This window comes from Sinocyclocheilus anshuiensis, unplaced genomic scaffold (genome assembly GCF_001515605.1).
Source record: "Sinocyclocheilus anshuiensis isolate Anshui unplaced genomic scaffold, SAMN03320099.WGS_v1.1 scaffold944, whole genome shotgun sequence".
NCBI classification, from domain to species: Eukaryota; Metazoa; Chordata; class Actinopteri; order Cypriniformes; family Cyprinidae; genus Sinocyclocheilus; species Sinocyclocheilus anshuiensis.
In genome coordinates this window covers 2411355-2425858 of record NW_015549559.1, presented here as the reverse complement: position 1 = coordinate 2425858, position 14504 = coordinate 2411355, and the positions used below count along the sequence as shown (strand labels likewise).

General features: G+C 37.2%; 1 protein-coding gene across 7 annotated transcripts in view; it reads right to left on the bottom strand.

The window, feature by feature from the left end:
- The window catches only part of cep89 (centrosomal protein 89), a 72153-nt gene that overhangs the window by 54471 nt on the left and 3178 nt on the right, over positions 1 to 14504 (bottom strand). For all 7 annotated transcript variants that reach the window (XR_001630643.1, XR_001630644.1, XM_016445155.1 and 4 more), the window contains exons 4-9: positions 13177 to 13363; positions 12872 to 12947; positions 10158 to 10192; positions 7183 to 7240; positions 3412 to 3522; positions 2412 to 2600 (exon numbers count right to left, since the gene is read on the bottom strand). Coding sequence is in view for 5 of the 7 variants with exons in the window: in XM_016445155.1 (XP_016300641.1) it covers positions 2412 to 2600; positions 3412 to 3522; positions 7183 to 7240; positions 10158 to 10192; positions 12872 to 12947; positions 13177 to 13363 (656 nt within the window). In the remaining 2 variants the exon portion in view is untranslated. The remainder of the gene's footprint in view (positions 1 to 2411; positions 2601 to 3411; positions 3523 to 7182; positions 7241 to 10157; positions 10193 to 12871; positions 12948 to 13176; positions 13364 to 14504) is intronic.

Sequence of the window (14504 nt, the reverse complement as noted above, 5' to 3'; positions counted from 1 at the left end):
GTAAAGCGCTTTGGGTGTACAACAATACACAATAAAGCGCTATATAAATGCATCATTCATTCATTCATTCATCAGTCTGAAGGTCTGGCTATGTGAGACTATCTCTTCACTGAAAGTGTTGTCTCCTTGGTAACCAGCTAGACAATTTTTTTTTTTTTGAAAAATGTTACTAGGGGATAAATTGTTGGTTGTGATTGGAATTATCCCATAACTGAAGGACAGTTGCATGAACATTAAACCATAAACATTGAAATGGTTAGTTTATTTCACTCCTCTTACCATAATTTTACAAATGCAGTGTGAAAATTGTAAAAAATAAATAAAGAGATAAAGAACTTTATTCAAGCAGCTGACTAATAATAGAAGCATGAATATTACAATAAATGAAGTTCCTAACGTAGGTTCGGGAGGACCCTAATCATTCAGTCCTGTCAATCATCATTACGAGCCTATATAAGCAACATTCATCGCGCTGTCCCAGCGACAATTCTTCTGGCATCCCTCCACCTCCCCATCTCCTCCTCCACTTCTGTTATTTTCCTTCTATGCAGTAATGCAATGGGGGGTTGAACTCGGAGTTCAAGCCGAGCCTCGGGTTTGAGAAGTTTGTTGACCAGTAACCATCATGACCGGATGGGTAGGCGAACTGGTGAAACATAAATGGGCTGCACTCACATTTAGAGAAAGGCCTTCTTCAGGATGCCATATTAATCATTTTTGATGGGTTTTCACATTTTAACATAAAAAGTCTGAATCTGGGATAACAGCGAAATAATAAAATCTAAGTATAAAAGCTGTTTCAAAAAAATGCCAAACTGAATAATGAAGTGATGCTAAACAGTTTTAAAGACGTGACCTTCATATAAAAAAGAAAAAAGCTTAAATCTATTATATTTAATAAAAATCAACCCCGAGACAAAATGCCTGTAGTATAAGAAACGCCCATACAGTATATTCGGTTGCCACTTTATTAGGTACACATGTACACCTGCTGGTTAATGCAAATAACTTATCAGGTAATCTCAGGGCAACAATCACAGCATGCAGTCATTTTCAAATGTTTCAGTGTTTGTTGAAACCCAAGCACAGATCAGGGAAGAAATATGATCTCCAGTAAGTGATTTTGACTGTGGAATGATTGTTGGTCACTGATGGAGGGGAATGAGTATCTCAGAAACTGCTGACCTTCTGGGAATTTTGTGCACAATAGTTTCTAGATACTATTCACAAAAAAATGATGTAAAAATATGCCAGAATGTGCTGCTGACAAATCATCAGTAGGTGTGTAATGCTATCATATTAATGTGAACCATGAAAAAGTAAGGCTGCTGTTCTAGAGATCCTACCCAGAATTAGAAAGTTGTTCCTAAAAAAATGGAAACTGAGTATGAAAAAAGCAAAAGTCTCATTAAAAAAGGGTTGTTTGAGCGACCTTACAGCTCAGTTGTCAGAAATTACTGCTCAGAACACTGCTTGAAATGAAGTAGGCATATGTTGAAGATTATGCCTATTTGCAATGTAGATTTTGTTCCCCATTAGGTTGCTTGAAGGCATAGGTCACCCAAAAATGAAAATTCTGTCATTGTTTACTCCTCCTCATGCTATTCCAAAACCTGTATGACATTTTTCCCTTAAAATGGATAATTTATGAAGACTGTGCAAGTCATTCTTACTGCACGATGAATGGAGACTGGAACATTCATGCTTCCAAAAGGACACAAAACTATCATTAAAGATGACATATCATGAAAATCTGACTTTTCCAGGTTTTAAGTGCTATAATCAGGTCCCCGGTGCATCTACCAACCAAGGAAATGTGCAAAAGATGAACCCAGTAACTTTGTTTTGGTAAGCCTTTTTCTGTAAGCGTCTGAGAAAACGAGCGCGTCAGATTTCGCTCCCCTAGTGACGATGCAAAGGGATCCCATTATAATATTACCGCCCCTTAATCTGTAAGTTTACACCCACGGCGCCGTTATTGTGTTTTCGCAAGCGACAACGGTGTATTAGTTCTAATGCCATGGCGAAGGTTTGAGCAAAACATACTATTCTGGGGACACCAGAGACTTATATTACATATTGTAAAAAGGGGCATAATATGTCTCCTTTAAAATTTTATAAAAGCATCATTAAAGTGGTCCATACGTCTATATCTAAAGTCTTCTGAGGTCATACAAAAACTCTGATTTTAGGACCCCAGTCTTCATTCGTTTTATTACATTATAATGAAAAATTGGCCTGAATATTCTTCAAAAATTCACCATCCACTGAAGAGAGAAAGTCATATGCATATGGAGCAACATGAGAGTAAGTAAATGATGACAGAATTTTATTTTTGGGGGAAGGATCCCTTCAATGTTGGATAGGCTCTGTTAGCGCTGTGGGATGTATAGCAGTGAGTGAGGAGGCACCTGTGGAGATTCCTCTCTCTGTGTGAGTGTGGCAGAGCTCCTGCTGGAGATGCTCTATGTGCTGACTCTGTTGTAAACATCTCTTCTCCAGCGTCTCTTTCTCCTGGGCCAGAATTTGAGTCTGCTCCCTCAGCCCCTTTACAAATGCTTGCTGAACCTCTAGTGTACTGCGCAACACTTCACTGGCCTCTACACCACACAACACACAAGGCAGAGCAAAACACGGCACAGCCACACGCAGAATAAAAACCACAGCACAGAAAAGCAAATACATTACATAAGAATATGAAAACAGAACTTTTAACAGTATAAAACACACCACCATCAGGAGCACAAAATGCAAAGACATGCAGGAACGATTGCAGGACACAAACAAATGAAAATGTGACAGAAGAGAAATGAAGGAGAAGGTTCGACATGTAGATGATTTCCTAAGATGACTGATTTTCTTTTTAAGATGGACTATATTAATTCTGTTTGGTGTAAACCAGTACAGCATGATTATGACCATCTGTTTAGTCCTAATACACATTAATGAGTCTGGCGCTATATAGTCTGTTGAGATTCTTCAATATATTCATTCTATTAGTCTGGCTGATCTTAATGTCTGCCTTATCAAATGACCACAGATTGAAATGAAAATAAGCAGTATAAACAACAAATTAGAGACAGACAAGCTTAATATTATTAAATAACTTACGCAACTAATGAGATCTAGTTCATTAGTTTCTTTCATTAATCTTTTGTGCTCTAGTCTTTAAGTAGAATTGTCCTGACAATCTAGTCAAATCCAGTAGGATGAGTTTGGTTCTAAGCCGTAAAATAGCCAGTAATATAATTATTTACTGAACAATGAAATGAAGCAATTATCCACTCTGGGCCATGCGTTACAGTGACTTTTTACCATGATTACGGAGATTTTAGCTCCGAAATTATTAAATAGAAAGACAAAAGAGCTGGAAAGGTCAGATGTCAAAGAGTAGAGTTCATGCCCCCTCACCCCGACTGCTGTCTCTCTCTTTTCCTCTCACTGGACTCTCCTTCATTCGTGAGGTCTTCCTTTTCGAAGTATTCACTGATCTGTGAGACTGAGCGCTCCAGACATCAAGCTCTGACAAAAACAATATGAAAAAACATTTATAAAACATGGAGGTAAGGGACGTAGTAAAGGAGTGATACATTGATTGGGCAAATAAATGAGTAATTGTACAACAGAATAAGTGAGACTGATAATTAAGTGAGTGAGTAAATGAGCTGTTAATGAAGGTAGTCCATCATCTTAATTAAAAATAAATTCTATATACCATTCAAAAGTTTGGTAAGATTTTTTAAAATGTTTTTGAAAGACGTATCTTATTCTCACCAGGGTGCATTTATTTGATCAAGAACACAGTAAAAACAGTAAAACTGAAATATTATTACAATTTAAAATAACTGTTTTCTATTTTAATAGATTTTAAAATGTCATTTATTCATTATTGATGGCAAATCAATTTTAAGCAGACATTACTATAGTTTTTTTAGTGTCACATGATCCTTCAAAAATCAAATCAGCATATTAGAATGGTCCTCAAGAAACATTTCTTATTATTATTATCATCCATGTTGTTAATTGTGCTGCTTAATAATTTGATGCATGATACATTTTTTTTCAGGATTCTTTGATTAGCAGAAAGTTATAAACAGCATAAGTATAAAAAGCATTTATTTGAAATAGAAATCTTTTGTAAATATTATGTCTTTACTATCACTTTGATCAGTTCATCCTTACTAAATAATAGTATTATTTCTTGTTTGTTTTTTTTTTTACTTTTGAATGATAGTGTACATTTTTGATCTCTTTTGTCAAGGAAAGCTCATGCATATTCTTATATTTACTGAACACAGATGTGATGAATGTCTTGTTATAATGTCTTGCTCAAAGCAGTCTTAGCCAACAACTTTCATGAATACAGTGTTCTTCTTCTGTTATTTGCCAATGTCTATAACCTTCACATGCACTAACAGTAAACTGTTGTGGTGTAGTTTATTTCTGAACTCTCCTGCTGCTACACTTCAAGTCCTTGGAAATCAGAAAACCACCACAAAATGCATGGATCAGAGAAGAGGTGGAAAAAACATGTTGCGCAGAGATATTGTACTATCATTCCACAATTAACACATGCGGATCCATCCCACACAAATCATTCTCCATCCCTCCGCTACCACTGTTCACCCTCTTCCATCCACTCTTAATTCATAACCTACTTTGAATGACCTACGGATGCTGACTACTTTGTCAATCACAAGGTCACTTTCTCTTGAAGCTAACTTGTTAACTAACCTTTTCCCAGACCGCTTCTCCATTATTTAAAGAATTCATTCAGACATGCAGCTCTAAACCCCTATTTCTTTCACTGACCACAAAAGGAGAAATTTGGAAAAATGTACAGGTCATTTTATGCATGCAATTTTTAATTAACGGGGTCTAATGCATTCAAGGATGAAGCTTAAAATAGGATACAAAAGCACCCTAAAATATAATAAAAGTGGTTCATTTAGGTTTGGGTGCTGTTTTCCAAGTCTTCTGAAGTGACACGATAACTCGGATTGACGATCAGAACAACATTTAAGTCGTTATTCACTAAAAATTTACTCTAGCTCTTCTTGGCACATTAATTAGAGAAGTTGTGATAATCAGTAAATTATTGTGTTGTGACAGAGCTTTTCAGTAATTTGCTTGACCTGGTTCACAGAACTGATCTGAACTGAAAGGATTCATTCACAAATCAGACTGATTCAGTTCACTCACTGATCCAGTTGAAATTCCATGAAAAAAATTACATTCTTTTGCAGTTACATGAAGTAAAGTCATAAGGGTTGGGAAAGACATGAGGGGACTTGAGTAAATGACAACAGAATTTTTATTTCTTCACTGAACAGTGACTCTATCCTATACAATATTACAATCTCACAGAAGGTGGGAATTATAAGACAGACTGCAGTAAATACTATATTACATTATGTCAAACATCCTTACTGAAGACATTTTGCTTGACTCTCACAAAGCCTAAAACTGGATATGGAGCTGAAAAGCCCACATTGTGACTCCTAGTGGTGCTGTATCATCCTTGCTTCTAATCTAGATTTAATTCTCCTTGATCTGTCTGTGCCTTTGGTCTCTAACATTACAAACACAGACAAGATTTTGTCTGTGCTTCTAACATTTCAACCCTAGATCAGACCTCAAGGTCATCCTCATTTCCTCCTCCAGCAAAGTTCTTCCTTCACTGGAAGTCTCTGTTACTGTTAAGGGTGCCGTTGTCTGCTGGTGCATAAAAAGCTTGGCAATTGTCCATTGATCACTTTGCAGCAAGTGCCCAGACCTGCTGTTTCATGCTCTATTTCAGAGGGTAAATCCATCCTTCCTGCAATCCTCTTCCACTATAGGCTAAACTAATGCTGGTCTGCTTGCATCTGCCACTTGACCTCTTGAGTGCAACTAAACACTAATTCCACTATATCAATATAATGAAACATGAAATTAGTTAGTAATTTCATTTAAAAGCCACAATATATGAAAAAAAATGTTTTGTGAAAATAATGAACAGTAACATTAACTCACGTCATGCCCTTCCTTCTTTTTTGGACCAAAAAAAAAAAAATCTGAGAAAAAAAAAAAAAGTCCTGCTCACACTCGTCCATATAATGGCAGTGAGTAGCAACCAGATTCAAACTTAATCCCAAGACCCCCTGCTCCTTGTGCCATATATTCCAAGTTCTTTAAATAATAAATTACATTTTGGTTGGTTTTTCACCAATTCCTACTGATATCCCTAATCCCTAAAAATATACAGGGGCTAACTGTGAGCTGGGCAGTATGAGTGTTATTGGCACCACAAAACTTGTTCCACGTTGTTAAATTGTACTTGTTTAAAAACTTTTTTTTTTTTTTTGAGTAAATTATATTTAGAGTTAGAACATCATAAGTCAAAGCATGAACAAATCAAATGCCAACATGAAACATGTAGCATGTCTGGTAAAGTGTGCACACTACGCACCTTCAGAATGGTCATCATTTGCATTGTAGCCTATATTCTTTTTTTCTTTTTTTTTGGCCAAAAGTTAATGTGTTTCATGGCTAACAATCCTGTTGCCAACACAGCACACAGCATACTTACATTTAAATCTCAACAGCAATTTCCTCTTTAACAACTTCTTTAGGAGTAAGTTTAAAAACTCTTTACTGTCACCACTATATTAACAACAAAAAGAAACAAAATTACTGCAGTGGAGGAAGAGGAGAAGCAGGGAATATATCAAGAAAAATGTCAAGGTAATTCCAGTCTCTGTCCTCATAGTCATTATAGTTATAGTCTCATCTCCCTCATATTTCATTGCTGACAACAATAAGCTTGTGAGAGGAGCTGAATAAGAAGACGTTTGTTAAATTGGCAGAGGCTTTATTCTGTTTTTTTTTCCTTTAGGAAACTTCAATGAGCCTCTCACAAATGTATCACACAGTAACCACTTAATTTGTCTCCAGTCTGTTGAAAGCTGTGCCTGAATAAATTGGACATCAATTAGGTGTTCACAATGTCCTTAATTTGCTCTCTGTCAAAATGAAACAGAAATTATGCTTTTCTTTCAAATCCTTGAGGATTCTTAAAAAGGGGCACGTTTCACATTGACTGACAAAAAGATTCTGAAATTAGCACAGATGACATTGCACATGATTTGCTGTGGAGTTCAGCTGTTGTGATGGATAATGTATGGCAGACAGGGGAAGTACCTGGAGATGCCATGCTCCCACGAGAGCCTGATCCTGGTTGTCGTAGCAATGATGGCTGCTATGGAGACAGAGAGAAGTTAACTGATTAAAGGGTTCTTACTGCAGAATATCAAAGACCACAGACTGAAACAGACTGAAGGCAGACTGCATTACTAAGTATATCTAATAGTGAAAAGAGCACTGGGCTTGGTCATTAGAGGCAGTTCATCTCTACTAATGAGCAATTTTCCTCATTAAGAGATGAGATTACAGATCCTCTAGTAAAGGTCTCAAAGCACCTACAGGAATGGTAGCATTCGGTTCTGACAACATGGAAATATGAGACGGCAAAGGGCTGGTCAGTGTTCATGTGCATACGTGTGTCTGCATATTAATCAAGAACAGGTTCACATGGCCTAATTGGGCGGGGGTCTGTGTGTGTGTGTGTGTGTGTGTGTGTGAATGTATAGATGAATTAGCTGTCATATCAGAGAGCCACTTACTGAATAATGAATCAAAATGGTTGAGATAGTCTCTTGTGTCAGAAATAGCTGAATAGCTGTGTCAGAAATAGCTCTCTCTTGTTGCCACCCAGTCTAAACACCTTCCCACTCTCTCTCATCCTGTCTGATTTTCATTCATACTCCTTTAAAGGGTTAGTTCACTTCCAGAATAAAAATGTCCTGATAATTTACTCACCCTCATGTCATCCAAGATGTTCATGTCTTTCTGTCTTCAGTCGCAAAGAAATTAAGGTTTTTGAGGAAAACATTCCAGGATTTTTCTCCATATAAGTGAGGTGACGTGTGGACAAGTATGGTGACTCATACTCGGAATTTGTGCTCTGCATTTAACCCATCCAAGTGCACACACAAAGTAGTGAACACACACACACTGTGAACACACACCCGGAGCAGTGGGCAGCCATATTGCTGCGGCGCCCGGGGTGCAGTTGGGGGTTCGGTGCCTTGCTCAAGGGTCTCACCTCAGTCGTGGTATTGAGGGTGGAAGAGAGCGCTGGTTATTAACTCACCCCACCGACAAGTCCTGCTGGACCTGAGACTCGAACCCGCAACCTTTGGGTTACAAGTCCCACTCTCTAACCATTAGGATCTGGATCGGTCTCTAACCACGACTTATAGTGGACTTCAATGGTGGCCAATGGGCTGAAGGTCCAAATTGCAGTTTCAGTGCAACTTCAAAGGGCTCTACACGATCCCAGCCGAGGAATAATAGTCTTATCTAGCGAAACGATCTGTCATTTTCTAAAAAAATAAATAAATAAAATTATATACTTTTTAATCACAAATGCACATCTTGCACTAGCTCTGCAATGCACGTCCGTGACTTCACGCATGACGTAATTACATTGGAAAGGTCACGCGTGGTTAGTTCTTCGCCTCTGTATTCTGGTTCATAAAGGTAGAGTAGGGCGAAAGACTCCATCTCATTTTCTCCTCCAACTTCAAAATCGTCCGACTTCGTGGTTTTATCTTTTTTTGTAAAGGGCATTTGCATTTCTTTGCACGTTTGCTTTGTAAACACTGGGTCGTTACTTCCGCCTACGTCACACGTGACCTTTCCAATGTGACTACGCAATGCATAAAGTTGAGCTAGTGCAAGACGAGCATTTGTGGTTAAAAAGTATATACATTTTTATTTTTTTTTAGAAAATGACCGATCATTCCGCTAGATAAGACCCCTATTCCTAGGCCGGGATCGTGTAGAGCCCTTTGAAGCTGCATTGAAACTGCAATTTGGACCTTCAACCCATTGGCCACCATTGCAGTCCACTATATGGAGAAAAATCCTGAAATGTTTTCCTCAAAAACCTTAATTTCTTTGCAACTGAAGAAAGAAAGACATGAACATCTTGGATGACATGGGGATGAGTAAATTATCAGGAAATTTTTATTATTCTTATTCTTATTCTTCTTATTTCTTATTCTGGTATTCTGGTCTTATTCAAATAGCGAGCTATCTAGAAACCGGCTGCAAATTGAAACAACTCGCTGGATGACACAGTTTCAGACTCAGACCCCCCATAACGAACTGGCTGCATGTTTTCTTTCCAGCTTTTCTGAGCTGGCAGACATGCCAGAAACCTAATTAAATGCAAAAAAAAAAAAAGCTAAAAAAGTGAACATTTCATACAATGTCCACTTTAAATCCTAACCCGGTCATGAAATCTGGTTGCACTTGCAGCACGCACATAAGGAGAGTATTAACAGATTTTCCTTTCTCAAATCTTGAACATGCACACATTACAAGATTTGAAAATCATAGCGCCTCACACACTACAAGATATTATTAAAATTATCATTATCACTATATTATCATTATCAGGGAGCACCTCATGTGATCTCACAGCAGATCATCATTGACGTTCAGCTAATGTTTACATACTGTATACATGTGCTAGATTATACATGTGTGAAGATTAAGACAGATTTTTTCTCAGATTGTCGGGAGGGGTAAATCGGGGATGAATCAGCCTAAAACTCCTGTAGTGTGAGCCCGGTCTTTACTGATAACAACCTCTGTCTTGGTCTTTTTAAAGTTGCCCTTAACCGCACCCTTTTATACCAGGGTAATTTTCCCGTCTTTAGAGAATTTGTTGAGTCCTGGGGCTTCATGACATTTAGTCCAGAGTCAGACCAATCCACAACATAATTAACATTCCTAGCAGCGTTAAAAAATTAGCTTTGAACCTGAATTAACAATCAAAATAATGACTTCAGCTTCTCATTAAAGGGGTCATATGATGCGATTTCAAATTGTCCTTTCTCTTTGGAGTGTTACAAGCTCTTGGTGCATAAAGAAGATCTGTAAAGTTCACATACTGAAACAATAATGTACAGTATGTGGAAAATATTGTGTTTTTTGAACTTTAAACCGCATAAACACATTTCATTACACCAAATACACAAAATAATGTTCTTTTTAGCAGCATCATATGACCCCTTTAAAACTGAAGTGAAGAGAGGTTCTCTTACCATTTTAGCTGCTCCTTCCTGTACCACAATTTCCTCTGAAATACAAAATTGTATTAATTATAGCCATGAAGCTGCAAAATTACCAGGGCTCTAATATGGGATCAATTTTCCGCCAAAAGTATTGCAGTCATGGATAAAAAAATAATAAGACTGCAACCAAAATTTCAAAACCAAGAAAAAAATATATTGCACAAAATTTTAAACTGAAAGCAAAATTTTCAAAATAGCAAACAATGGTCACGGCTCCAAAAAAATAATAAGCGTAAATCAAAAATGTAATAATGAAATTTTAAAAAGCAATAAGCATGAATCAAAACTTTAAACACATTTAAAATCATATTGCACAAAACTGAAATATTAAAGCAAAATTATCCAACTTGCACACTAAATCCTATTTTCCTTGGTTATATTTCTGTTTGTGCTCTCAGACATTTTCTGCTCATATTTAAAAATTTTTAATGCTTATGCAGTTTTTCACTTCACTCTTGTTTCCATGTTCTATGTTGCAGTTAGAGTATCATGTAAATCAGGGCGGGCTTAAGCGTCATCATTGGTCCACTAGTTCTAGATTAACAGCTCCTCTAGCCAATCAGTCGAATCAGTTGATCTGTGACCATTGTTTGCTATTCTGAAAACTTTGCTTTCATTTTTAAATTTTGTGCAATATATTTTTTCTTGCGTTTTTAAATTTTGATTTCACACTTATTATTTTTTTTATCCGTGACTGCAATACTTGGCTGAAAACTGATCCCCTTTTATTCAGCAAAGATGTATCTAATTGATCAAAAGCAACAGTAATGACTTTTAAATTGTTACAAAAGATTTATGCTTTGAATAAATATTCTTATTTTTCTAAACTTTCTATTCATCAAGGACTCCTGAAAAAATTATTAGGGATTAATCACAGCATCAAATCAGCATATTAGATTGATTTTATAACAAATGTAACATATTTTTATCATATGACACTGAAGACTGCAGTAATGGCTGCTGAAAATTCAGCTTTGCCATCACAAGAATAAACTACATTTTAAAGGGGTCATATGACGCGATTTCAAGTTTTCCTTTCTCTTTGGAGTGTTACAAGCTGTTTGTGAATAGATAAGATCCCTAAAGTTGCAAAGACTAAAGTCTCAAAACCAAAGAGATATTCTTTATAAAAATTAAGACTCGTCCACGCCCTCCAAAAACGACTCGTTTAAACACGCCCCCACATGTCTACGTCACTGTGTGGGAAGATTTGCATAACGCCGCCCAAATGTTCACGCAAAGAAAGAAGGTGTAATTTTATTGTTGCTGCCACCACCGCCGCCATGTTGTGAAGACGCTGTGTGTTTCGTTGTGAAAGCGAAAGCGAAACTACTTTGTTTGGCCTTCCAAAAGAGGACACGACTAGAAATCAGTGGTTAAGTTGTATTTACAACACTGTTCCAGAACAGTTCAATCCAAATATTCAGATGTGTGCAGCGCATTTTATGCACACAGGACTGTTTCCTGATCCTGGGAGAGTAGACTACAATGCCGGCTGTTCTGACTCACAGACTGTAAGTATGTTTTCATATTTAAAGGATTTGCCACTGACGATTCAAACTGATGTAAGCTGGGACAGTGATCACTCGAATTCCAGTGACATGATTACGTACAGCGTCAACGGACAACATAACAGAACGTAATCACTGGAATTAATAAACAACATGCAGGACTAATCTAATTTTTATATTATTTTTTATTTTCTTTAAACACATCGTTCTGTTACGTTCTTACAACATTTCAGCCGAATATTAATTATAAATGTTAATTAGATGTGTTAAATTCCTGTCTAGCGATGTGTGTTTATGTTGAAATGTACTAAAAACAGTTTGTCTTTTCAAATCTTCTATCACGCATCATTATATTTATCGAGTTGGCTCGTGTGGTTTATGTTTCACGCTTCAGAAATGTGACGTTATTTCCGGTAAGGGAGCATAGTGAGCGCCGATGCTCCCTAGTTTTTGCAATGCATTGTGGGATTTTTCAGGGAGCGAACGTTCCAGTGCACTGGAAGGATTTCACGATTGAGACAGCCCTTAAAATGGCCGACTCCCTGATCAGTGCCCTGACTACTGAACAAGGGAGCTGATTGAGGCGCACCCATGGTTTTATGTTTACGCAGCGCGATGCAACGCCTAAAAAGACAGTATAAGTCATTATAATCCGTAATTATGTCCCCACTGGATGCAACAAATGCCTCGTTTATAATGGGTTTTAATGTTTTTGTCTCGTCGCTCCGGCCTGACAGGGCATAACAGTATGGTAAGGGGCGTAACATTTCCGTCACACGCTTGAGGCATTCGGCCAATCACAACGCACTGGATAGCTGGCCAATCAGAGCACACCTCGCTTTTCAGACCGATGAGCTTTGTAAAAATCGGAGCGTTTCAGAAAGGCGGGGCATAGAGGAGAAACAATAATGTACAGTATGTGGAAAATAATGTGTTTTTTGAACCTTAAACCGCATAAACACATTTCATTACACCAAATACACAAAATAATGTTATTTTTAGCAACGTCATATGACCCCTTTCAAATGTATTCAAAGACAAAATAGTTATTTTCAATTGTAGTAATATTTCACTATTTTACTATTTTGTTGTATGTTTGATCGAATAAATGCAGCCTTGTTGAGCATGAATGACTTTCATAAATATATTTGAACACTCTTTGTTACTTCTAACCTTCAGCCTGTAGGGGAGACACAATATCAAATGCAGAGTCTTCAGTCTCTTCATCAACGTCTGAATTGGTCTCGCCCTGACAGAGAGATTCATTCAGCCAGTCAACTATATAATGATGAGCATAAATGCAGGTTAATGCAGGTTCTTTAGTTTCTTTATTTTCTCAGACTAGGTATTGATTTAGAGCAGGATTTGAATGAATCAGAAGCTCCACCTCATGGTGAATATTAGTAAATGCATCAAAAGCTTAACAGGGCAAAGCACTCCATACACAGACCCAACCAAACACACATACACAACTGTACCTTCCTGTGTTTTAATGGCACGGCGTATACAACATTTATGTCATCAGCTCTGCTCTGTCTCTCAAGGGACTGATATACATGATCTTCATCTGCCTCCACCTCATCACTGTCATCACCTTCGTCCTCATCAGAATGTCCTGGGGAAGGCACGGGGGATCTTCCTGTTACTGAATCTGGCCAGGTGTCTCTAAAGTGAGAGAGCAAATACATTATTTTACATGTCTCGCTTAAGAAAGCAAAGTTTACATATTTAAATAGCATAAAATGTGATGACCAGTTAATGCTGTTTAAACCGCTGTCTGTAACACATCCTATCATGGAGAGACAATCAGACCAAAGACTAAATGTGTAAGTAAACTACTTTGCCTTCTGCTGAACCAACGATGCCTATACACTTAAAATCAATGCAGCCTGCTGTGTTACCCTGATTAGAAGTGATTCTGATGTAATAATAATGATTGTACTTTCAGACTCACTTAAAGGATTAGTTCCCACACAAATGAAACTCACCCTCTTGTCATTATGTTCTTTCCTCCATGAAATGAAAAAGGAGAAATTGCAAAAGACTAAACTAGTTGTTTTCAAAACTTCAAAAATGATAATAAAGCACCACAGAAGTATCATAAAAGTGGTCCATATGACTTATGCACTATATTTCAAGTCTTCTGAAGTCATACGATAGCTTTGTATGACAGGCAGACCAATATTTAACTGATCAGTTCATTGAAAGTTCATTGATCTGACTATTTATCTCATAAACTCATGAACACGCCAAGGTGAGAATAACAAGTGAATAACAACTTAAATTTTGGTCTGCTCTTCACAAGATATTGTATGGCTTTAGAAGACTTGGAATATAGAACACGAGTCATTTTCAAATCTTTTCAAGTCACAGTGTTTTACAACAACTTTAAGTTGCTTTTTTGTCATTTCTGAGTCCTCATTCACTTTCATACATTGAAAAGGGCACCAGTGTAATCTTTAAAAAATAAAAAAATATCTTTTGTGTTCCATTGAAAAAAGTACATCATATGGGTTTAGAATGGCTTGAGGGTCAGTACTACCAAATTTTCCTTACATTAAAGGGGTTATATGATGCTGCTAAAAAGAACATTATTTTGTGTATTTGGTGTAATGAAATGTGTTTATGCGGTTTAAAGTTCAAAAAACACATTATTTTCCACATACTGTACATTATTGTTTCTCCTCTATGCCCCGCCTTTCTGAAACGCGTCGATTTTTACAAAGCTCATCGGTCTAAAAAAAGCGAGGTGTGCTGTGATTGGCCAGCTATCCAGTGCGTTGTGATTAGCCGAATACCTCAAGCG